The 24,487-nt window shown below is 44.2% G+C and overlaps 1 protein-coding gene across 1 annotated transcript; it reads left to right on the forward strand.

Moving 5' to 3' along the window:
- The first annotated feature begins 2,333 nt into the window (after nucleotides 1-2,333).
- Nucleotides 2,334-7,648, forward strand: ptger4a (prostaglandin E receptor 4 (subtype EP4) a). The gene is made up of 2 exons (XM_049579423.1): nucleotides 2,334-3,556; nucleotides 3,981-7,648. Exons 1-2 carry the CDS (start codon nucleotides 2,768-2,770, stop codon nucleotides 4,548-4,550), a joined length of 1,359 nt encoding a protein of 452 aa, XP_049435380.1. The 5' UTR covers nucleotides 2,334-2,767; the 3' UTR covers nucleotides 4,551-7,648.
- Nucleotides 7,649-24,487: the final 16,839 nt, after the last annotated feature.

Raw genomic sequence — 24,487 nt, forward strand, 5'->3', positions numbered from 1 at the left:
TTAATCAGGCTCCCAGGAAGTACGACAGGATTTGAGGCTAATTTTAGTCACCAAACAGTGTAATTTGGCCAACACCTGTCACATGATGCTATGTGACCCCTATGTGTCCTCCCATAGACTTAGCATACATGGGGAAGGAGACTTCTGTAAATCAGTGAATCATTTTATGTGTGTGTGTCAAAACCATACACTGTAAAAATAACAGACGTAGCTACCGTGGTATCACCCATTGGTTTGTAGACTCCCGTTTGGAATGTCAAGTTCGGCATTTCCGCCATCGCCATCTTGGTTTTTTTGGAGCCGAAAGTGACCATATTTGGGCAAGAGGCTGGTGCCATGGAAGAGAGAGGGGTGGATCTGGCTGAGAGGCCGAGGACACTTTCTGCAGACAGCCTTTCACAGAGTGGCCCGCCCTTAATTATGCATAACTTTAAGCCTTAATAAAATGTAAATGGGTGAGTTATAGGAAAATTCGCCCCGTGCACAGAAATTAGCTACAGAAACCAAAACTGTTTTTGTGCCAGGCTGTAAACATGTTTATTTTGGACATTTTAACATGGGTGTCTGTAGGGATTGACTGGCTTCTGGAGTCAGCCTCAAGTGGCTGTTCAAGGAGCTGCAATGTTTGACACTTGCATGTTGGCTTCATTTTTCAGCCCTGGATGTTGCTGCATGGTCAAAACCCCGCGGAATGATTCATTACACCATCAGAATTGAATGCCTTTGGTCTGATAATATTTGAAAGTTTAGAAGAGCCGCACGATTGAATCATTCTATTCCCACTGACATTAGAGGAGCGCTAAACCAGGTGTAGCCTGCTCAGCCAACTGGAGTCTCTAGTCTGCTTACTCTATGGGTCGCACAGTGTGGAAGCAGTGCCAGTTGTCAATCATTAAGTTTCATGCATCACTGAGTTTCATGCATCACTGATGGAAATAAACTGGGCCCCGCCTCCAAAGTTATATCCAGTTCTCTTGTTTATCCATGGGCGAATGGCACAAGGCCAGTAGGTGTAGGGGAGCTAACAGGCTAATCTGCTTGCATGTTTACTGCCCGCTAACAACTGCTGATTGTGCAAGACTGTGGAGTGGTATTTAATTTACCACACTGTGTTTAAGCTGGAGATTTAACCGGAGATGTTTGAGATGATATTTGTCATAGACAAGTTTTGTGAATAATTAATGAAAACTTGCAAACTCTGTTTTCAAATTCAATTTGTCTATAGTCATCAGAATAAAATAGGATTAGAAAAATGAATATCCCACTTATGAAAACATATTTAAAAACTCATTAGTCTAAATAGTATTTGTCTACTGAAGATAAATATGTTTTCACTAAGGCTTCTAATCTGGTCCACTTGTGGTTTCTTAAATTAACCTCATAGCTCTCAGTGGGTTTACACACACACACACACACACACACACACACACACACACAATTCTTCTTCTTTTGTAGAAATCAGGTCCAAATGAATGAACAGAGAAATAACTGATTCCAGAAGCTTTGATAAAGCGACAGTGTCCCTGCCACACAGCGTGAAACACCACGTTTGTTTTGCAGTTTAAGTCACAAGACCTCCCATCATGTCAGAGACACTGGTGTCTCCGCTGTCTCTCAGCAGGACAGCATGTTTATTTGCTTTACGATAAACTGTAGGCACAAATCACATTATGCTGAGGTTATTTACATGTGTTTTTATTGGCACAAAATGTGTTACAGGACTGAATTTTAATAGCCTGATAAAATGTCCTTATCATACCCAATAGTGTTTTTCTAAGAGATAGAAAAACACCAGAAACACAAACACTTGGCTGTAAGACTGAGTTTTCTTCAGCAGGATACCTGACAGGTTAATGAATATATTTGCATGACAATTGGTGGCCAATTAATTTATTGTTTGACCTTTTGTTGATTTTTATCCTTAATTATGCAGCAAATGAAGAAAGGATCTTGATCCCATCAGTCTTACTGTGAGATGATTGTCAGGAAATCAATCTAGGATAACCTTTAACTGAATTATTTCTCTTTACAGCAAGTTAGAGTGTCTTTTATACAAATATTTTAATAGCATTTCTGCTGTATAATTTTGTCATTAATTATTTTCATGTTTTGTTGAAATTTGTTTTAACATGCTTTAGCAAAGACTAGTCTTCACATTGCTTTTACTATTTAAGTTTCTTTTAGGTTAGGTTCTTTTATGAGCATTAATTGGATACAACCTTCAACTAAATGCCTAAAATATAACGTAAACACAGTAGAATTTTGGCTTGATGGTAATTTTGAAAGCACAAATGCAAATTTTGTAGAAGTTTTAACTTTTTTCCTGTGTGTTTAGGTTAACCTTTGTGTGAAGGTGCTTAAGGGCCCTTCCTGCACCAGGCTGAACAGCTGATGAGAGCTGTGAAGTGAAATGAAGGGGAGGGACTGAACCCTGCAGGAAGCTTGAAGGCAGAGCCTTATTCTAATGAAGTCACTTGGTGTCTGATGCCTGCTTTTTATCTCACTGTCCTGGTGAGTAAAATGTGTCTGTCTTGCAAAGCTAGCTGAGGATCTGATAGGTACCGTCGGTAACCACAGCAGCGGCCACATGATGCTCTGCAGGAGGAAGAACTTTTTCAGAAGTTGGTTTTAAGATAAGGTACAAGCAGTTTGAAAATGTTGCCCACGCTTCTTACATGTGCAGATAAGTTCTCTGCTCTGGACTGGAAATACTGGCGGTAAGAAAACTTGTTTGACTCGCCTTGAACTGCGTTTGAAGGACAAAACGATGAATAATCAATCGATGACAGGGAGGACCATGGTCCCGACCATTCCGTCCATCATGTTCATTTTCGGGGTGGTTGGGAATGTCATCGCCATCGTGGTTCTTTGTAAATCTCGCAAAGAACAGAAAGAAACCACGTTTTACACGCTTGTGTGTGGACTGGCAGTCACGGACCTCCTGGGCACATTGTTGGCCAGTCCGGTCACCATCGCCACCTATGTGAAAGGATCATGGCCCGGAGGGGACCCGCTGTGCCAATATTTTGGATTCACTTTGCTTTTCTTCTCTCTGGCGGGACTCAGTATCATCTGTGCTATGTCGGTGGAGAGATACATCGCTATAAACCATGCGTACTTCTACAATGACTATGTGGACCAGAAACTGGCGGGTTTGACTCTCCTGGCGATCTACATCTCCAACGCGCTTTTCTGCGCCCTGCCGATTATCGGCTTTGGGCAGGTGAAGAAACAATATCCGCAAACTTGGTGTTTTTTAGAGTGGAGGAGCAACAAGACCAGCGATGCCGCCTACTCCTACATGTATGCAGGTTTCAGCTCTCTTCTCATTCTCGCCACTGTTATCTGTAACGTGCTGGTATGTGGGGCTTTGATCCGGATGCATCGGCGCTTCGTGCGCAGGATGTCCCTGGGAACCGATCTGGGGCGCACCGTGAACATGGAGCCGCCGAGGAGAGGACGCAGCTTTGGACGTCTGGCCGGTGCAGAGATTCAGATGGTCATTCTGCTCATAGGCACGTCGGCAGTGGTGCTTATCTGCTCCATCCCACTTGTTGTAAGTTGGCCTTTTTTCCGCGCCCTGTGGGTTACTATTATCTTTTACACACTGATCTTTTACGCGCAAGTGGCGTTTTTTTGTAGGTTTTTCCTTTCCCCTTTCAACCCACTCCTTAGGTACTCTTGTCTTTGTTCATTCTATCCATTGCGCACGTTTTACGCACGGCTCTTTTTACGCAAAAATGTAGTTACTTTTGTACATGGCTTTTGATGCTAATCCAAGTTGATTAAAGAGAAAGTCCAAACATATTTCTATATAGATTTGATTCCTTTTTCTCCCTGCTCTCTCTTTTTCTGTTCCAGCAGTTGTGTCTCTCACTCTTCCTTCAAGAAACACAGATATACACATCCACAGCTGTACACTCACACATAGTTTGAAACACTTGTTTATCTACTTAATGGTATTCTCTGTTCTCTTGCAGGCTCAGGTGTTTTTGAACCAGCTGTATAAGACTCCAGTGGAGCTACGTTTGGACAAAAACCCTGATCTTAGAGCAATACGCTTCGCCTCCTTCAACCCCATTCTTGACCCCTGGATCTACATCCTGCTCCGCAAGGCTGTTCTTCTCAAGCTCATTGAGAAAATCAAGTGCTTATTTTGCAAGATGGAAGCACGGGGGCAACAGAGACAGGGGAACTTTAACTGTATAGACGCCCATCAACTCTCCTCGGTCATTTCTAATCGGGACTCACATTCCCTGGTTTCCCATGACCTGCGAGACTTCTCCAGCAGCTCCCAGACCTTCCTCTACCTGCCAGAGGGGAGTGAAGTGTATAAAGGAAGCTACCATAAAGCAGACAGAGTCTCTGGTTCACAGCCTTCATCTGACAGAAACTCAAGAGCTTCTTATTCGTCTGAGCGAGGCAGCATTGAAGCTCAGAGCAGAGAAGGGACAGATGTTATCAGGGACCTCTCAGCTCTGCCATGCCCAAAAGACCAAGCACTTCAGGTGTCGCTGAGCACTCAGACAGTGGAGGAGAAATGCATCTGACTTAACTCTGAATTAGGAGAAAGTTCTCAGTTCGCTCTGGGGTAGCTTGTCTACTGAATGACTTCTGCAAAAAATACTTTCAAACTCTGAAGGCACATAAAAAATAATAAATGACTCTTCTTGTGAAGTCGGACACATGAAGCTTGGAAGAGGAACAGATAATCTTGAAGTGCTGTGAGCTTTATCTTCCTGTTTGTCTCTGTTTCAGCACCCAGCTACCTCAAGTGATGACTATCTCTGACTGTGTGAGCAGATTTTGTCATTTTTGCCCAAAACAGATGTTATTCTCCCAGAGATGACCCACTTCTTCATGACTCAAGTGTCAGTGATGGAAAAGTGATCCTTCCTAATTTCAGCTACTTTGTTTAATGATTGTGGAAACCTTTACTGTAAAGTAGATGTGGCTCAGCTGTTTAGAATAACTGAGTCACACACTTGTGGTCAATATAGGAACTGAAAACACTATTGAATGTGATCCTTATGAGTAATCAGTGGCATGTGCGATTGATTTGCTTCATAAACTCTATTGTACAGGGCTTTTTGAAGGACATATTGTGTTAGTTCCATGACTAATGTACAGTGCAGTATTATTATGTGGTGAACATCCAAAGTTTTCATTCCTTGTTCCTGGAATACACACAAATATGTCATCTCAAATTATTTAAAAAGAGGTTTTCCATCTTACAGTGAGGGTACAATGGTTCCTGTGCCATAGTAATTAATACTAAACATTTTTTTCCGCAGCATCAGAAAATGTGGTGTAAGTCAGCAGACAGATGTCATTTAAAGGTCCAGTGTGTAGGAATTAGGGGGGTATAATGGCAGAAATAGAATTTTTTTTTATAATAAGTATGTTTTCTTTAGTGCATAATCACCTGAAAATAAGAATCACTGTGTTTTCGTTACCTTAGATTAAGCTGTTTATATCTCGTAGGAAGCCAGTCGCTGTCTAGATCACCATGTTGCGCTGCCATGTTTCTACAGTAGCCCAGACAAACCGAACGCCAGATTTATGGTCCTGCGGCGTACCCACAACATACCTATGTCATTGCCGTGACACCGTCGTGAACCCTTCGAACTTCTCCGTCACTCCATTTCGTCGCGGTGCAATTCACCGCCAGAGCAGTAGGAGGTTGCATTCCTTTCCTGAATGTTTATCGTCGTCTCTAGTTGATTCCTTGTTTAGCTTCCGGCTTTTCCGGTCACAGAGAAATGAATGCAGAGCACGGACAGACAGCTCCGTCCGTATCCGTATTGAACGTTGAGCATAAATGGGCCTTAATACTGCAACATATGTGCAACATCTACATCGCAACAGAAGATGTTTAAAGATGGCGGGGATGGCGCAATCTGGAAATACAGAACCGGAAATGCGTTGCTACCAAGCAAACCAATCACAGCCCTCTCGGTCTGCACTGGGTCTGCGTCGCCTCGACGTGTAGTTACATTTTTGGGGAGGTGCACGTCAGGCTACGCTGGGGGCTACGGAAAGCCTTCTGCGTAGCCATGTACCTTACGACGTAGCGACGTCGTTGATTTAACACAGGACCATAAATCAGGCTAAACACTGGCTCTAGATAAAGTCGGTGTTTTGTTTGTCCAGTGTTTACATCTCTTAATGTATAGCGTTTTTAACAAGATAAAATCTCCAGGTCTGTTTGTTTTGAAGAGGAGGAGACCTTTGCACAAAAATCTCCTGATTGTCTGACTCAAAAAAAAAAATTGTCTCCGACATGTCAAACGGGTAGGAAAAAACATTGATTTGTAATGTAAAACTGCTTTATTCAGTGTTTTTACCAGTTTTAATCACATGGTCTGTTTGTTTTGGAGAGGAAGAGACCTCTGCAGATAATTGAGCTCACGGTAAAAACCTCCTGAACAAGAAACACTAAAAGAATTCTAACCAGGAGTAGTTTCAGCTGGTTGCAATCAGCAGTTCTCACACACACTGGACCTTTAACATGGTGTTAAGATGATGATATTTCAACACTCTGTCCGCTTGAGAAAAATGGTGTTCTAGATGATCAATGTTGTACAAATTATTGTTTGTAAGACAATTATTCTTCTCTAGGAGAAGGTTTTAGTTGATAAATCAGAGCTCTAATGGGATTATCCACCCTAAAGAAGTATTTGATCAGTCCTTGTGCTCATGAATTGCCTTCTTACTATACAGCACTAACATCCAGAAAATCAGGACTTTGCAAGATGTTTTGTATCAGATAGGGCTGCAACTTAAAGTTATTTTAATTAGCAGTTATTCTGCTGGTTATACAATAATTGTTTAGTCAAAATGTCAGTTTCTGTGATCCTATCCTGTGCCCCATTTTTCCCACTGGCAGAATTCCCCTTTTTAATGTCTTCATTTAGTCAATTGACACCTTCAGCTGCTGTTGTAGCACTATATATATAATAGACTGAACTTTTGAACTCCTGTTTGTATGAGATTTTCCACTCACATGAGATTTATGTCTTAGTTTCAGCAGCTTTGAATCACACCGTCTGCCTCCTTTTCCCTGTTATTAAATCGGCTCCAGATTGTTGCTTCATGTCCCGGATTACATTCTTGCCTTTCTTGTTTCTCCTGTTGCTGTTAATTTTAGACAAGCTTGTTCGTGTGCATAAATGCTGAGAATCACGCCCCTTGAGATTGCACAATATAATGATATTCGGTTAAGGGTAGAGTTTGAAACACAAGCTGCCTATTCGAAAAAGGTCTTTTAATTTATTTCTTTATCATTTATTTTTTAATTATGCACTTTATTTTGTTCTATTGTATTTTATTCTGTTTATATTGTCATGTATGATTAAATATGTGGACATATAATTGTTGTTGTGTCACTTTTCATATCTGTAAGCATGACTTTGTGTGTGCCAAAACTGAGCGGTAATAACTTCAGGAAAACAAATGTGTACATTTTATAATGCAGCTGTAAATTAACCCTGACACTATGACTTCACAGCAAACCTGACTTTTGACATGTCGTCATATGTTGTCAACATAAAGCGGAAGTTTATAATATGAGCACTAAGTTTCTCACACTCTTTTTTCCTGCTAGGGTTTGTTGAGATCATCTCCTGACCCCCATTAGCATAGACAAATGGCCCTGAGAAGAATAGGCTTCTCCAAAGTTTATAGACAGATAAACAATATACACAATTACACACAAAATACACAAACAAACAATATTTAACACTCTGGCGTAAGGTTACATAAAATTAAGATTTCTCTAAGAGTACACAAAGCCTCTGGCTCTTGGTAATGTGTCAAATAGCTCATGCCAGACACTCAGAGAAACAGAGAGTCTTAGTCTGACGGAAAAATATCTGGGTCGCAGGAAGTAGACCTGGCTGAGAGATCTTCTCTGCTGAAACAATAAACACAATCTAAGGCTCCAGTTCATTGCAATTAAGCTTAAACAAGCAATGCAGTGGCTTAGACAAATACATTGCAGAGACTTCTAAAAAGACAGTGTCAGAGTATCCTCCAGACTCTGGGAACAACACAAATTAATTAAATGAAGCTGTGAAAAATGGGATTGTACAGTAGTGGCACCTAGTTGCCAGAATAAATGTTGGCATTGTAGGTTTCTGCAAACCATGGATACATTACGTTTGTTCAATAATATATAGCTGATGCGTGAAAACATTACATTTCTTTACGTTTCAGCAACACTATGGTTAACATCTGGTTAGGCTGAGGCACAAGAAAACACTTGGCAGGAAAAGATCGTATTTTGGCTTAAAATCCTGTTTTTGGAGGCACAATCCTCGCCGGAAACTGAGTGATCTCTCTGTAAAAAACAATTGATTTTTAATGGCACTATCCCGGCAGGAAACACAGCAATGACTCTGTAAAAAACAACCACTTTTTTGTGGCATATTCAGGCAGAAAAGGCAGCAATGTCTTGATAAAAAAACAACTTTTTGTTGTGCTATCCCAGCAGAAAGTGCAGCCATTTCTCAGTTAAAAACAACCTATTTCTATTGTACTATCCCGGAAAACACAGTGATGTCTCTGTAAAAAAACAAATGCTTTTCGTCACACTATCCCAGCAGGAAATGAAGCCACGTTTCAGTAAAATATAAGCACTTTTCAAAGCACTATCTCTGCAGGAAACGCAGCGATGTCTCTAACAAACTGCCACTTTTCATTGCACTAGGCCGGCTAGAATCGCAGTGATGTCTGTGTAAAAAAACAACTGCTTTTCATTGCACTATCATAGCTGTAAACACAGCAATATCTCAGTAAATTGATGGCTTTTCATGGCATATCCAGGCAGAAAAGGCAGCAATGTCTCAATAAAAAAACAGCCACTTTTGTCGCACTATTCCAGCAGGAAAGGCTGAAAAGTTTCAGTTAAAAACAACCACTATTCACTGTGACATGTGGTGCAGAAAGGGAACCCAGGTGCGGAAACGGAGCAGGTAACACAATGATTGGCATGAAGGGCAGGTGAATCCACAAAAAATCAAAACTGCCAGAGTCCATCAAAAAACACAAAAGACGTCCAGAGAGTGCTGGGCTGTGAGGGCACGGGAGGCACTGGAAAAGACGGAGGAGAGACACGGTTACAAATACTCATCTAAATGCACAAGAGAAAGTTCACAATGTTACCAAACGGGAGCCAAGCTGATACCACGGAGGTTCTCTGTATACTCTGGCGTCGAGGAGTGTCTCAGCAGGCTTAAAGTAGGTGGCTTGATTGGCAAAGCAGAAACAGGTGAGTCCAATCACTCCTCGACGCAGCAGGTGGGAAGGGTGCCTCCGGAGGAACAAAAGTAAAGTTACCCAAACAACCACACACAACCGGAACATACTATCAAAATAAAAGCAGCAAAGTACAAACCACAACAGTACCCCCCCCTCAACGAACACCTCCTGGCGTTCTCCCAGGCTTGTCCGGATGAGCCGCGTAGAACTCCCGAAGCAAAGCATCATCCAGAATCAGGCCCCGTGAGATCCATGACCGTTCCTCAGGACCGTACCCCTCCCAGTCCACCAGAAACTGGAACCCCCGTCCCCGCAGGCGAACATCCAGGATCCGAGACACTGTGAAGGCGGGATGGCCGTCAATGAGCCAGGGGGGAGGTGGGGTGACGGTCGGAGGGCTGAGCTCACTGGAGCTGACAGGCTTCAGCAGGGAAACATGGAACGAAGGGTGGATCTTCATGGAACCCGGCAGTCTGAGCTTGACAACAGAGGGGTTAATCACTTTCAAAATCTCAAAGGGGCCAACAAAGCGAGGGGAGAGCTTACGTGACTCGACATCCAGGGGGAGGTCACGTGACGACAACCATACCATCTGGCCGGGACGGTAGGCAGGGGCGGAGGAGCGGTGGGCGTCAGCAAGACGCTTGTTTCTCTCCGCGGAACGGGTGAGCGCTGCCCTGGCGGACCTCCACACCTCTTTCACCCTCCGGAGATGTTCCTGAACCGACGGAACCGCCACTGCAGCCTCCTGTTCTGGGAAGAGGGGGGGTTGGTAGCCCAGGCAACACATGAAAGGAGACATACCTGTGGCCGAACTGGTGAGGGAGTTATGGGCGTACTCAATCCAGGGGAGCTGGGAGCTCCATGAGACTGGGTGATGGGCAGCGACGCACCGAAGGGCCGACTCCAAGTTCTGGTTGGCCCGCTCTGTCTGACTTGTGATGCAAACTGGGGTCCTCGGTCCGACACCACGTCAAGAGGAATCCCGTGAAGCCTGAAGACATGGATCTCTAGTAGACGGGCAGTCTCGAGGGCAGAAGGCAGTTTAGGGAGTGGCACATAATGAACAGACTTGGAGAATCGATCAACGATAGTCAATATCACAGTGTTACCTTCTGACGGGGGCAACCCCGTGATGAAGTCCAGAGCGATGTGGGACCAGGGACGACTAGGGATGGGCAGAGGGCGTAACAGACCAGCGGGGGGTTGATGAGAGGTCTTTCCCCGGGCACAGACAGAGCAGGCGGCAACGAACTCACGTGTGTCCCGGTACATACTGGGCCACCAGAAGCTTTGACGGAGGAACTGGAGAGTACGGTAAAAGCCGGGGTGACACGTGAGCTTCGACGAATCGGCCCATTGGAGGACCTGGGAACGGACCGAGTCGGGCACAAATCTCCGGTCAGGGGCTCCGGTACCAGGGTCGGGCTGCCGCTCTTGTGCCTCTGCGACGAGGGACTCGACCTCCCAGGAGGCCATTCCCACGAAGCAGGAGGGAGGGAGGATGGGGTCCGGACTCTCCGAGTCCGAGGGAGGAGAGTGGAGACGTGACAGGGCGTCCGGCTTCATGTTGCGGGAACCAGGGCGATAGGAGAGGGAAAAGTTGAAGCGACTCAAAAACAGTGCCCACCGGGCCTGGCGGGGGTTTAGCCTCTTGGCGGAGCGTAGATAAGCGAGGTTCTTGTGGTCAGTCCAAATCAAAAACGGAACCGTCGTGCCCTCCAGCCAGTGCCTCCACTCCTGTAGAGCCCAAACCACAGCCAGCAACTCTCTATTACCCACGTCATAGTTACGTTCAGCGGGGGACAGGCAGCGAGAAAAAAAAGCGCAGGGGTGCAGCTTGTTGGTTTGGGGGTCTCTCTGGGAAAGCACCGCTCCAGCTCCAGAATCCGAGGCATCCACCTCGACCACAAACTGTAAAGCGGGGTCAGGGTGTCTTAGGACTGGGGCGGATGTGAAGAGCTCCTTGAGACGGGTGAAGGCCTGCTGGGCCTCAGGGGACCAACGGAAAGGGGAGCTCTGGGACGTGAGTCTGGTTAGGGGGATGGCCACCTTGCTGTAGTCCCGAATGAACCTCCTGTAAAAATTTGCAAACCCGAGGAATCTCTGGAGCTCTTTGCGGGTCGAGGGGGTTGGCCAGTCGGTGACCGCTTGGATCTTGGCCGGGTCAGGTTGTAGCTGGCCCCTGGCTATGATGTAACCGAGGAAACCAACTGAGGTGGAGTGAAACACATTTCTCGGGTTTGACGAACAGCTTGTTCTCTAGAAGCCTCTGGAGGACGAGACGGACATGCTGTCTGTGCTCCTCGAGGGTGCGGGAAAAAAATCAGGATGTCATCGAGGTAGACAAAAACGAAGCGGTTAAGCATGTCTCTCAGCACGTCATTAATTAGGGCCTGGAAGACAGCAGGGGCGTTGGTGAGACCGAAAGGCATGACCTGGTACTCATAGTGTCCGAGAGGAGTGTTGAAGGCGGTTTTCCACTCATCTCCCTCCTTGATCCTGATGAGGTGGTAGGCGTTCCGCAGATCCAACTTAGTAAAGATGGTAGCAGAACAAAGGGGCTCAAAGGAGGGGTCAATGAGAGGGAGAGAGTACTTATTCTTAACGGTGATGTCATTGAGGCCCCGGAAATCAATGCAGGGGCGTAGAGTGGCATCTTTCTTCTTGACGAAGAAAAACCCCGCCCCCAACGGAGAGGAGGAGGGCCGAATGAGTCCGGAGGCCAACGAGTCCTTGATGTACGCCTCCATCGCCGCCCTCTCTGGGCGTGACAGGTTGTACAGTCGACTGGAGGGAAGGGGAGCACCAGGGAGGAGGACGATGGAGCAGTCGTAGGGCCGATGAGGGGGAAGGGAGAGAGCCAACTCCTTACTGAACACTGGGGCTAGGTCGTGATACTCTGGGGGCACCGAGGTGAGATCCGGAGGGGTAGAAGGAGTCACAGGGGGCCGAGGAGAGAAGGGGTTGGCTGAACGCAGGCAGTGGGAGTGACAATGGGGGCTCCAATTGGTGATTCTGGAGGCTTTCCAATCAATCTGGGGATTGTGGAGTTGTAACCAGGGGAGACCTAGGACCAGGGGAACATGGGGGGAAGGAATGACAAGCAACTGAATGTCCTCACGGTGGTTGCCAGAGATGATGAGGGTGACAGGGACGGTGCGGAACATAACCTGAGCCATTACTCTACCATCAAGGGCGGTGACATTTCTAGGGGTGGACAAGGGCTCTAGGGGCAGGTTGAGCTGAGTGGCCAATTCGTCCTGGATAAAACTCTCATCAGCCCCAGAGTCGATCAGCACCTTTAATGGCAGGGACTCCCGACCCCAGAGCAGACAGGAAGGGACAGTGATGCGAGCAGGAGAGCTAGGGGTAGGGGAAGTCTGACTCACCAGTGCGCTCTCGTTCACTGGCGAGTCTGCCCTTTTGGCGTCTGGGGACAGGAAGCCAGGAAGTGCCCCGCCTGGCCACAGTAGATGCACAGTCGCAGGTTGACTCGGCGCTGACGTTCGCTGGGGTGGAGCCGGGCCCTTCCCAGCTGCATGGGCTCAACAGGGGAATCGTTGGGAGTGGCATGAGCTTGAGGTGAGGAGGAAGGGCCGGAGGAAGCTGACAGAACTACAGGTGGCGCTAATTCTCTACCTCTGGTGGAGCTGGTCTGCCTCTTCTCCTGACGCCTCTCCCTGAGTCTGTTATCTATACGAATGGCTAAAGAAATCAACGACTCTAAGGAGTCGGGCTCGTCTCGGGAAGCTAACTCATCCTTGAGCTCACAGGAAAGCCCTCTTAGGAAAACCCCCTTTAATTCTAGCTCACCCCACCCACTCTCAGAAGCTGCGATCCTAAAATCAATGGAGAAATCAGCCACTGATCTAGAACCCTGAACAAGAGAAAACAAACGCTTAGCTGCTTCCTGTCCCTGCCGGGGGTGGTCAAAAATTCTGCACAGTTCACCAGTGAAATTATCAAAGGAGGATAGGATGGGGGATTCCTGTTCCCATAATGCTGTGACCCACTGAGCAGCTCTACCCCGGAGTAAGTTAACAGTGTAGGCGATTTTAGCTCTATCTGTAGGGTAACTAAGGGGCTGTTGGTCAAACACTAAAGAACAACGTAATACAAAACCACTGGCCCCCCCCAATCTCACCGGCGTAAGGTTCGGGGGAAGGGACATAGGGCTCCTTGTGAGGGCTGGGGTGCGGTGAAACCGGGGCTGGCGGGGGAGAGGGTGCAGTACTCACAGAGAGCTGTACAGGGGTGGCACTGTGGTCCGAGAGGCGAAGCTGTTCAGAGAGATTGGTGACTTGAGCGCTGAGATTCTGGAGTGTCTCCATGATTCCCTGGAACATGTTCTCATGTTGTCCGAGCCGAAGTCCTTGCCAAGCGAGTGCAGCCTTGATGGGATCCGATTCCGCTGGGTCCATGTTGGCCAGAGTATTCTGTGACGTGTGGTGCAGAAAGGGAACCCAGGTGCGGAAACGGAGCAGGTAACACAATGATTTATTGCACAAAGGGCAGGTGAATCCACAAAAAATCAAAACTGCCAGAGTCCATCAAAAAACACAAAAGAAGGAAATGAAGCCATGTCTCAGTAAAAAACATCATTTTTCACAACAATATCTTTGCAGAAAATGCAGCGATATCTCTGTAAAAAGTGACCACTTTTCACTGTACTATCCCAGCTGGAAACACAGTGTTGTCTTGGTAAAAAACAACATCTTTGCATCGCACTATCCCACCTGGAAACGCAGCAATATCATAGTAAATCAACCACTTTCCATGGCACTATTTCGGCTGGAAATGCAGCCACGTCTTGCTAAAAATCAACCTCTTTTTGTGGCACTATCCCCAGTGGAGACACAGCAGTGGGTCACTAAAAAACACCCAGGTTTAGTGGCTAAAATGTCACTGGAAATGCAGCAATGACTCGCTAAAAACAACCAGTTCTTTTGTTTGTTGGTCTCAAACAGTGGTCTGTGGCTTGGCAACGCACTATCCACCTTCCCCTCCACCTCCAGGTGACAAAGCCAGCTCATATACTGTGTCACTTTATAAACGTTGACATGATGCATATGAAACATACAAATGTAATGAATCTGTGGATTGCAAAAATGTATAATGGCAACAATTGCCTCTGGCTACTGAAGCGGTAGCGGGACTCTGTGATGCATGGAACAGGCCCTCTACTTAATCCTCTTTACCCTCACCAGGGTCTGCTCTAATTAAATGTATCAACGGACAAACAATGAGTGTGATATTTACCGTCTGTGTGAACAGCTGTACATTAACATCCAGTGCAAATGAGAATAGTCACACTGACCTCAGCCCTTAGAAACAAGCCTAACACAAGTCTTTTCTAACAATAAATGAGGATTATTTTGATACATATGTTAAATTTGGAGGTGATGATGCTCTGGTAAGAGGCTCCATAGTCATAACAAGTTGACAGTAAATGTTGTTATGATAGTGGAGGAAACCTGTGGAGCTGCTTAACATCAGCAGGGTCCATCGGTGACAATCTGCACTCTGTCCCCTCATGTGCTTATTGATAAACATCAGAAAACACCTGCTGCTCCTCCATGAGTGCTGTCACCCTCCGTTAACAAGAACACTAAACAACCCCTGTTTTGAAATACGCCACAACCAAAACAGGAGCTGATGCAGACACTGGTAAATGTCTGACAGTGGTATAGGAGCCATATCCTTCTTCCCTGGAGTGATGCAGAAAACAGGGAATGTGTTTCTCTCACATTAGTGCCAAGATCATCTTTTGTGCGTGTGACGCCCATTAAGCAATATGATCTCAGTGCTATTGTACTATCAGGACAATGAGACCTTGTTTGGTGATCAATTTTAAAGCTCAAGGTCAGTTCTGGTAATTCTGGTTTTTACTTTCTCAGGATCTGACATTTCAACAGTTATTGATTGGGACTATTTTATCTGTAGACTGTAGTAAAGAAAAATGTTCACACTGAGTAACAGGGACGCTGCATCTGTGCGGCTGTTGGATTTTATATTAATTTTCTTTTAGTGATTTCAACAACACAAACTAAATTCCATACACCTTCATTTTGTTAAAAGGAAACTCCACCAATCCGCAAAATATAACCAGTAGAGACAAGATCATGTTGCATTTTTGGACCATTACTTTAAAAGTCAGGATATCCAACACATTCTCACTCCGACCTCATCACATATTGACGTTTGGTCATGGACTTTCCACGTCCACATATGACGTGCAAGGTACCCTGGGTGCGCTGGTTGTGGACGTTCTGGGACACCGTGTCAAGTTCTGCCTGTTACATGCATTGTCTTCTTCCAAAATACACTTCAGCTTTAACAGGAAATTTAACGTTTACAGACAGTCTCTTTCAAAATAAACGCATTATGCCGGTACAACAGCACAAATTGACTTTTTTTTTTCTTTCAACAACAAATACACATGGTTCAGTTTAGGCAACAAAAGCACGTGGTTAGGTTTAAGATAAAAGGACAGGCTTTAGAATCTTACAGGACATGAACGCCGCTCTCTCGGGTGACAGTCTGTTTGTTGGACCCATCCACCACCCCTTCCACCCTGCCTAGTCGGCCTTTCAGTGCCTTAACTTTTGTCCTTACCCTGTTGCGTTTCCCCCTGACGCCACTGGGCGCTGTTTAAGTATACGCAGCAACCGGCCGCGTATCATGCAGACGTTAAAGGATGCCTTTTTTCGTTGGTTTCTGATGCCGCAAATTACTGCCCAAGCGCCAGATTTCAGCGACATCAGAGTGAGCCTGGGCTTGGATATCCTCTCAGCTCTCAACTCAAATTTATTTGCACAAAGCACATTTAAAAACAACTACAGTGTTATACAAAAGGAATAAGATGCTAAAAACACACACAAGAGGCAACATAACTTTAGAGACACAACACACACAGGCCTGCAACATAGAAAGCCACATCAGGGGGGCTCAAACGCTAATGACTAAAAGTAGAGCCTGGACTTAAAAGAGTCAATGGAGGGGCGGATCCACAGTTTGGGGGCAGACACAACAAGGGCACGATCACCCCTGAGCTTAAGTCTGGAGCGTGGGACAGCCAGGAGCTCCAGGTCAGCTGACCTGAGGGACCTGGGAGTAGATACAGGGCTAGACCATTAAGACCAATATCTTGGTCTCTGCTGCACAAATTTGTCCCTCCTAAGTTACTCAACTACTTAATTGCTGAAGTGCTCCTTTAAGATGGTGGGAGATAATTCAGAGCATATGTCTCAACACCTGGACAGATAAAGTCCAGATAATTTGCATGCATAGATACTATTTAAGCTAAATGAGAAATACTGTATGTTGTTTTTTGTAATTTGGGTGAACTAACCCTGAAGTCCAACTCAAACTTAAAAATGTATAAATTTAAAAAAATAGTATAGTGTTGTCTTTCCTGCTTATATAAGAGGAAAGATGTCACCATATTGTTTTTTAAAAATATTTATTCTATATTATTTTGATTAACATTTGTTTAACCAGTTGAGTCCAGCTGTAGTGGAGACCTGGCCAAGATGCAGCAACAATACAGCAACTCAAAATCAGTAAAATAGATCAAACAACACAGCGTTTTTGGGGTAAAATCTTCCCTTTAGCATCACTTTTTGTTTTAATCTCCCATCATTATCTGATCTATCCAACTATCTGATCTATCCAACTATCTCTTGTTGCAGCCGAGCTCAGGGCAGCCCAGCTGTATGTTCATTGTGGTTGGGGACGGCAGTGCGAACAGCTCCAGGCAAGGAATTAGTCACCCTGCTGACTCTGTTAAATCCCACAAAAATATACAGTATGTTGAACGACTTATTTCAAAGGTTTTAAAGCAGAATTATGTACACCAGCAAGTTCCCATGAAATCAGCAGCTAATTGGTAACTTTGATCTCCGCTGTTATATAATACCGAAGCAACTAGGAAAAACTTAACCACATGAGATGACCTGTCAGACAACAAGCCAATTAGGCACAGACACATGGATTTTTTTTAATTTATTGTACATGTTTGTATGTTTATTGTTTCTTTGTGATGTTTTTTTGTTTTTAGAAATATATCAGACTTGAAGTGGATGAAAGAGCTCTGATTTAAAAGCTTTTTGCTGTCTCCAGGAGAGAGTTTCAAATTGTAGTGAAAGCATTATAGCATCTGGTGATGATGATGATATGTGTGTGTCATTACATGTGTGTGGGTGTATTCTCGAGGGTCTCGTCTATCGAAGCGTTTTCCACAGTTCAGATCAAATAACTTCAGGAGGTCTAGAGTTCACTGAGTCATATCAGATACAGACCTCTCCCTGTTTTTTTATTTCATGAACAAACTACATATTACTGAGGAAACAAACTGAAGGGGGTCAAAATGAAACATCAACCATTGAAATAAATGAGTCATCTGGCACTTGCGGAGCACCTCCCACACTCTGGGTTCAAATCTATACCAGTGATCTCAGTGATATGTCATCCCCTTATATTTAAAATAAAAGACCGAAGATCATTAATTAGCACATTTTAACATTTGTTTTGTTTTGTTTTGAACTATAAAAATACTGCGGTGTTGGGATACTACTTCTTGGCCAAGTGCAATAATTCCTGGAAGTTTTGGGGAGAAAAAAACAAGATATGACCAGTTAATTAGTGAGTTTTAGAGGTTTTTGTTACCATCCTCTGTCTCCAGACTTTATGCTAAGCTAACCAGCTGCTGGCTATAGCTTCATACTTACCACATGAACATGAGAGTAGTATTGATCCTCTCATCTGGCTCATGGCAAGAAAGTTTTTGACAGTATTCTGTCAAGTTTATGTTCATGTGTTTGTGTGCACTTCCTGTTTTATTTTGAAATGTGTTCTCATTGTGCTAAGTGTTTCTTTTACTTCCTGAGTTTTCCCACCTTTGTTAATAACCTCATGTGTTTCACCTGTGTCTTGTTCCACTCACCTGTGTGTAGTAAGTAATCAGCCCCTGTGTATTTAAAGCCCAGTTAGGGGGTTAGTTAGTTTAAAGTTCAGTTGCCCCAGTCTGTTCATGATCACCAGCCTTTTCCTCGTGTTTGATTCCTTGGTTTTTGACTCAGTTTGGATTTATGGACTTTGCTGTTTGTGTGATCTCCCTGTATGGACTTTTTTGCCTTCTCCTACTGCCTTCACGTATTTGACCCCTGACCTGGTAAGTAAAGATCTGGATTTGATAAACTGTTCGAGGTGTTTTGTGTTTTTCTCTGCAACTGAGTCCCAGTTTTATACTAGATCGTAACTTAAAGTGTACTTCTCAAAATGACAAACTATACTTTTAACATTTAATAATGATGCAGCATATAAGAGAACCCATTATGCTACTTTTATGGTTCATACTTCATACTTCAACATGTTTACATGCTTTAATGTTAAAAAAAAAATACTCCATGTTCCTCATATTGTCTGTGCTGAAACACCTGTATAGAAGTCCAGTCACCAGAAAATGTTGATACTTCAGCAACCCAAGAATACGTTAGATTTGTGATATGAGCTGACTCTTTATCAGGAGATAAATGGTGTGTCACCTGGGCAAAACTGCTGCTTGTTGCAGTCTACTGTTCCAGACAAACAAACAACAAAACCTGTTGGGTTTTAGTGAGTCATCTCTCTGTTACCAGCAGCGTTTTAGGCTTCAAATGTAGGTATATTGTCGCTACTCGTTGGCATGTTCCCATCCCATGCTTTGCCTGGTGGGATTGTGCAACCAATGGGATATTCAAAGCCAAAACATGATCGTTTCCTCACTATAACCAAGTGGTTTTTGTGCCTAAACCTACCCAAATGTTAACCTCATCATTGTTGATATGTATCAAATTTACTACATAATAACGTGTAAAAGTGGTGGATCCTTGGTTTCTAGAAATGTTTGATGCCAACATTTTTTCTGGGTTTGTGTATTAACCCCTCTGTCTGAGATGCTCCCATTTCAGCATCTGTCCCTTAAGCCCCCATCCCATAAGAGCCCAGTCTGCTCTGATTGGTCAGTGTTTCTGGGTGTTCCTTACCTGTGTTCTCAGCATCTCTGCACCATCTTTGCAACCAGGAATTGACTGTAATGGAGTGGCATAAAAGATGCACTTTCTTTTTTTTGGCCTTTTTGCCTTTATTAGATAAAAAGTCGAGCATGAAATGGGGAGTATGAGAGGGGATGACATGCAGCAAGGGGCCAGAGGACATTACCTTTGTACATGGGGCGCCTGCTCTAAAAGGTGAGCTAGTGGGTGCCCCACAGCTGCACTCTCTACTGTGAAAAAACACCAAGAAAAGCTTCCAAACCAATATCTTGACATTCGAACATGTTCCAGCAGGAATATGATCCAAAGTTTGGGAGAAATCAGTAACATCAGCAACCAAGATTACCCTGACGTTAGCACGTAGCATCATGTAGCAGTGTAGGCTACATGATGTAAACACTTGCAGCAGCATGCCTGGAGCAGATGACCCTTTAAAGAAATCCGTCGTGGTCTGACATCATCCTGGAGCCAAAACAGAGCATTCAGCACGGTCTGAAACCTGAGATTTTTGCTGACAGGTATGACTTCCACATATGTTTACCTCATTATTTGAAACTTTGGCCATGTTTGATCTTACGTCGTAACATTATGACAGAAAATCAGGAAAAGCACACTGTAATAGGTCCCATTTAATCATTTAATGAAGTCATAACAGCCACCACATTACGAGTGATTTAAAAGTTGCTGGTGTCAGATTTGAATACAAAGTGTGATGGTAAACAGTTTAACCACACAGTTTCAGGTCCACAGAGAGGTGTTCCAACAGAAAGTCACGTGCTCACACATACTGGAAGCCAGCAGCGTTTCCCAGCTCCACCGCTGCTCCTGCCAACTCGGCTCCTCAGTCAGTGATTCTTGGAGAAGTCAGCGTTTTTGTTCTTTTTTTTTTTTTTTAACACAGCCTTATGAAAGTATGTTTCTCCTTCATTTGTCAAATAATCATTATCCCTTGTGACCTCCTATTACAGAGTAAAATTCCTGCTCATCATTTCTCCGCACTGATATTCAGTCATTTTCAAAACAGGTTAATTTGACCACAGAGTTTCTCCAGATACAGTAGAGCTGCTGCTCTGCCCGGGGATCAGATTACTGCGTCTCACTCTGAGGTTTTCTAACAAATGGTGCTCTGAAACAATGTTGATGGCGTTAATGGTACTTATATCCTGATTTGTTTCCAGATTTCAGCACATCATAACTCAAAGCCAGCTGCTCTGTGAGCTGATGTTTGTCGTGATTATTGTATGATGGCAATTCATTAATCACATGCTGTATGAGTGGGAGAACAAATATGGTGAATCACAGGGTCTTTAAGAGCATATGCTGCACTTCATATCAGCTGGTACAGAACAGATGCAATACTGGAATTACTTCACCCATAACTAAGTTGTTTTACCCAGTGTTAGTGTTATTTATAACTGTGACAACATGTTATTAATAATCACAAACTAGACCATCTTGCAGTGGCAGAATGGGGTGACAGAGTTGCCTCGCCTTTACGCCAGCAGCTGGATAGTAACAAGGCTAAATCGAAAAGAAAGTGTGATGTTTCGCTGTGTTATACGCAGCTAGAAGCAGTTGGCAGCTAACTTGAAGAAGAAGAACAACAGCAGCCGAAAATGTCTGCAAACTGGGAGATGATGAGGTGTGGGAGCTCCTCAACCTCCAAGCAAAGGGCGAGATCAGCCATTATATAACAGGGACGGTTAATGATGGTTCAAGTTTAGGTTCAGGCTTTATTTGTCACATACATAGAATCCATGTAGTGAAATGTTAACAGTTGGCTCCATGATGTATGAACACACAACAACTCTGACACAAACAACCAACAACAACAGTACAAACACAAGCAATATATTACAATCATGATGTCAGGAATTTTATAGGGTTACTGGCTACAAAGTAAATACAAAGTGCTGTTGCTGAATTAAATATAAAGTGCTGTAGTCAAAAAGTGCTAATCAGTTCCGTTTAGGTACCGGATGGCGGTGATGTTCCTAGTCAGGACGCTTTCTATGATGCAGGAGTAGAAGCTCTGCAGGACTGTTTGCAATGCTCTGAATTTCTCCAGCCTCCTCAGATGGTACAGTCTCTGCCAAGCTTTCTTGGTCACGGTGTCCAGGTGGGTAGACCACGTCAGATCTTCAGTGATCTGGACACCGAGGTACTTAAATGTGTCCACCCTCTCCACAGGGGTCCCACTGATAGTTATGGGAGTGTAGTTCCGCACCTGCTTCTTCCCGAAGTCCACCAGCATCTCCTTATTTTTGCTGACGTTGAGGTGGAGATTGTTTCTCTGACACCACTGGGTCGGGTGCCTCACTTCCTCCAGATAGGCCGTCTCATCGTTGTTGTGGATTAGGCCTACCACCACGGTGTCATCCGCAAACTTTATGATTGTATTGGACTCTGTGGTGGCTGCACAGTCGTGCGTATACAGTAACACAGCAGAGGGGACAAGACGCAGCCCTGGTGGGCCCCTGTGTTGAGGGTGAGAGAGGATGAGGTGTGCCTACCTGCTTTCACCACTTGAGGCCACTTGAGGTGTTACACTTTATGCCTGTGTTGCTTCTTTTGCTTCCAGGTCGCCAGCATGGTTTCTGAAACCACACACTGAGGTGGTCTGCATCTCAGCAGTGGGGATGGTGCTGATGTTTGGTTCTGTATAAAAGAGGAAAGTTGGCGTAATGGAGGGACTTCATCGCAGCCCTATGGCATGATCTTTGTGTAAAAAGAGCTATAGAGACATTCAACCATTCACACTTACGGGCAATTTTAATTTAACGTGGGGAGATCATGCAAACTCCACACAGAGGGGACCTTACCTTGCTAGTGGGTTTATACCTGCAACTCTCTTTCTATGAGGCGACAATGCTGACCACTGCACTACTGTGCCACCCTGGTCTCACACTACACACCAGTAAAGTTTCGTGACTGCATCTTGTACAGTTGCAACATTATGACACTGAACAGATCTACAAAGAGACGGACATACAAACATCTGGCAGAATACTTGAAATGCCTTCTGTGGTAGTTCCCGCTACTCTCACCAGGACCACATTTTGGCTTGATCTCACACACTCACACACACACACACACACACACACACACACACACACACACACACACACACACACACACAGAATCACAAGGTGGAAAACAATACCACCATCTGTTGTGACATTGTTGTGGCTGGTAACAAATAGCGACATAAACATTTAAAAAGAGTGTGTAAATAACCCAGCAGTCAAACAAAACTAACATTAACACGGGTCAAAAAACCTATTAGCACTGGATGGTTTTCTATCCATAGTTACTGGGTAAAGTTAACCCATGATTGCTGTGCTGTACATTGACTCAGTTTGACTTTTAGTGTATGGGTTACTGTGATTCACCCACAGAATGTGCCACAACTTTAGTCATGAGTAAGTGCAGTCTTTGCATGTCTAAAACTGCTGCTGCTGAAAATATCATAATTTATGTGAGCTATTTGAAAACAGCCTGTATCTTGTCAGTCGTGCCTCTGAGCCGATAGCATGCATGGGAACCTCTGGTGAAAGGTACAGTGAGCTTGAGAAACTTTATTTAGTGGAGGGGTCATGTAGGCTAACATGATAAAACAACAGCCACAGGCCATAAATCTGTTAAATTATGTCAACCTGAAATGTTTTATGAAGTCATTGACTCCCAAAGGGCAGAAACGAGTGGGAACAGTGCGTTATTTGGGGATTTAATGAGCACATTATTATGATTATTAATCATAATCATGATAAATGTGTATTGCATGTGTGTTTCAAGAGGGATTGCCTGCACAGCTCGAGTTTCTTGAGCTCCTTGCCCCTCACTAAACACAATGAGATGCCGTCCTCATTTCCAATACCAGGAGCAGGACCACTAATTGTCAGTGGCGGCGTGGATCAACATGAATGTAAGTGTTTTACCAGTGCTGGTCTGGGAACAGAGAACAAGTGCATTTACTTGCAAACACTGTATCAGATGTCGCCTTGGAGTGCATGTTCAGCACGCAAAAAAAACGTCACGACGTGAAGCAGTGCAGCTGTGGAGTGAAGGCATCTATTGTTGATGTGTTTCTGCTAAGCTCTGTCTCTTTTGATCTCACCACCCCCACAGTACGTGTATTTGTGTCCAAAATAGACTGCACCTTTTTTGTCACCTCTCCAACTTATTAGTCTTTTATCGTACGCTGGCACCAGCTCCATTTAATGTTCTGACACAAGCTGAAACAGGTTTGCAAGCTAAACAGCCTGACTCACGTGTCCTGGGTTTGGCTGTGTGTCATTAAAAAAGATGCAAATTATCTTTCAGTTTTGAAGTGACAGCAAAGAAGTCCTCAATTAAATCATCCTGAATTAGTTCTGTCAGATCAAAGGGTTTCTTCCGAACTGTTTATGTTTTGCTCAGTAAAGAGCAGGAATGTTGTGGAAATCTCGCCAACTTAAATACTGACCAGTGCAGATAACTGTTTACTGTTAACTGAACCATGCTGACACAAGTGTAAAATTATGTCATAGTGAGATTTAAATGTTTTGTTGCTTAAACAATGCATGAAAATTGGCTTAATCATTTACATGTTTTTATTAATTCGCAGCTGCATTACTTCTGGGAAGTAAGTTTATTTCACATGCTTTTCCTTCAACCTGGTTTCATAACCTAAATCTTCCTTTTGGTGTATTAGTAGCTTATTTACGGTAGACCATATTATTTGACTTTACTTATGGAAAATGGTTTAGTAGACTTTCTTTGTCACATCTAAAAAAAAAAAAGGAAGAAAATCTGACAGAGTGAAATAAAAAAGTTGAGGTTATACCGATCTGTTCTGACCTCACACACTAGGACTGCAGAGAAAGTTATCCCCTTGAAGTGCCCATATCTTTCTCAGTTTAATTAGAAACTAAAACAGTAACAGGAAGTTTGCACCAAAGGTTGAAAGATGGCGATGAAATAGCAGTTTGAAATAGATACTAAAGCTTATATAACACTCTGCCCAGCTTCAAAGGCAGTGATATCATTTTAACTGGGGCTGAGGATTGATGCTGGCATGTTAGCAGTCTTTTTTTTTTTTGGCTGGTCAAGCCGTGAACTTTCCAGCACAACCTGTGCTATGCTCAACGGGAAAAGCTGTAGTGTTTGCCATGATACCAATTTGGGAACAAATAATATTGGAAGAGAGG

The sequence above is a fragment of the Epinephelus fuscoguttatus genome, linkage group LG6, assembly GCF_011397635.1.
Source record: "Epinephelus fuscoguttatus linkage group LG6, E.fuscoguttatus.final_Chr_v1".
Classification (NCBI taxonomy): Eukaryota; Metazoa; Chordata; class Actinopteri; order Perciformes; family Serranidae; genus Epinephelus; species Epinephelus fuscoguttatus.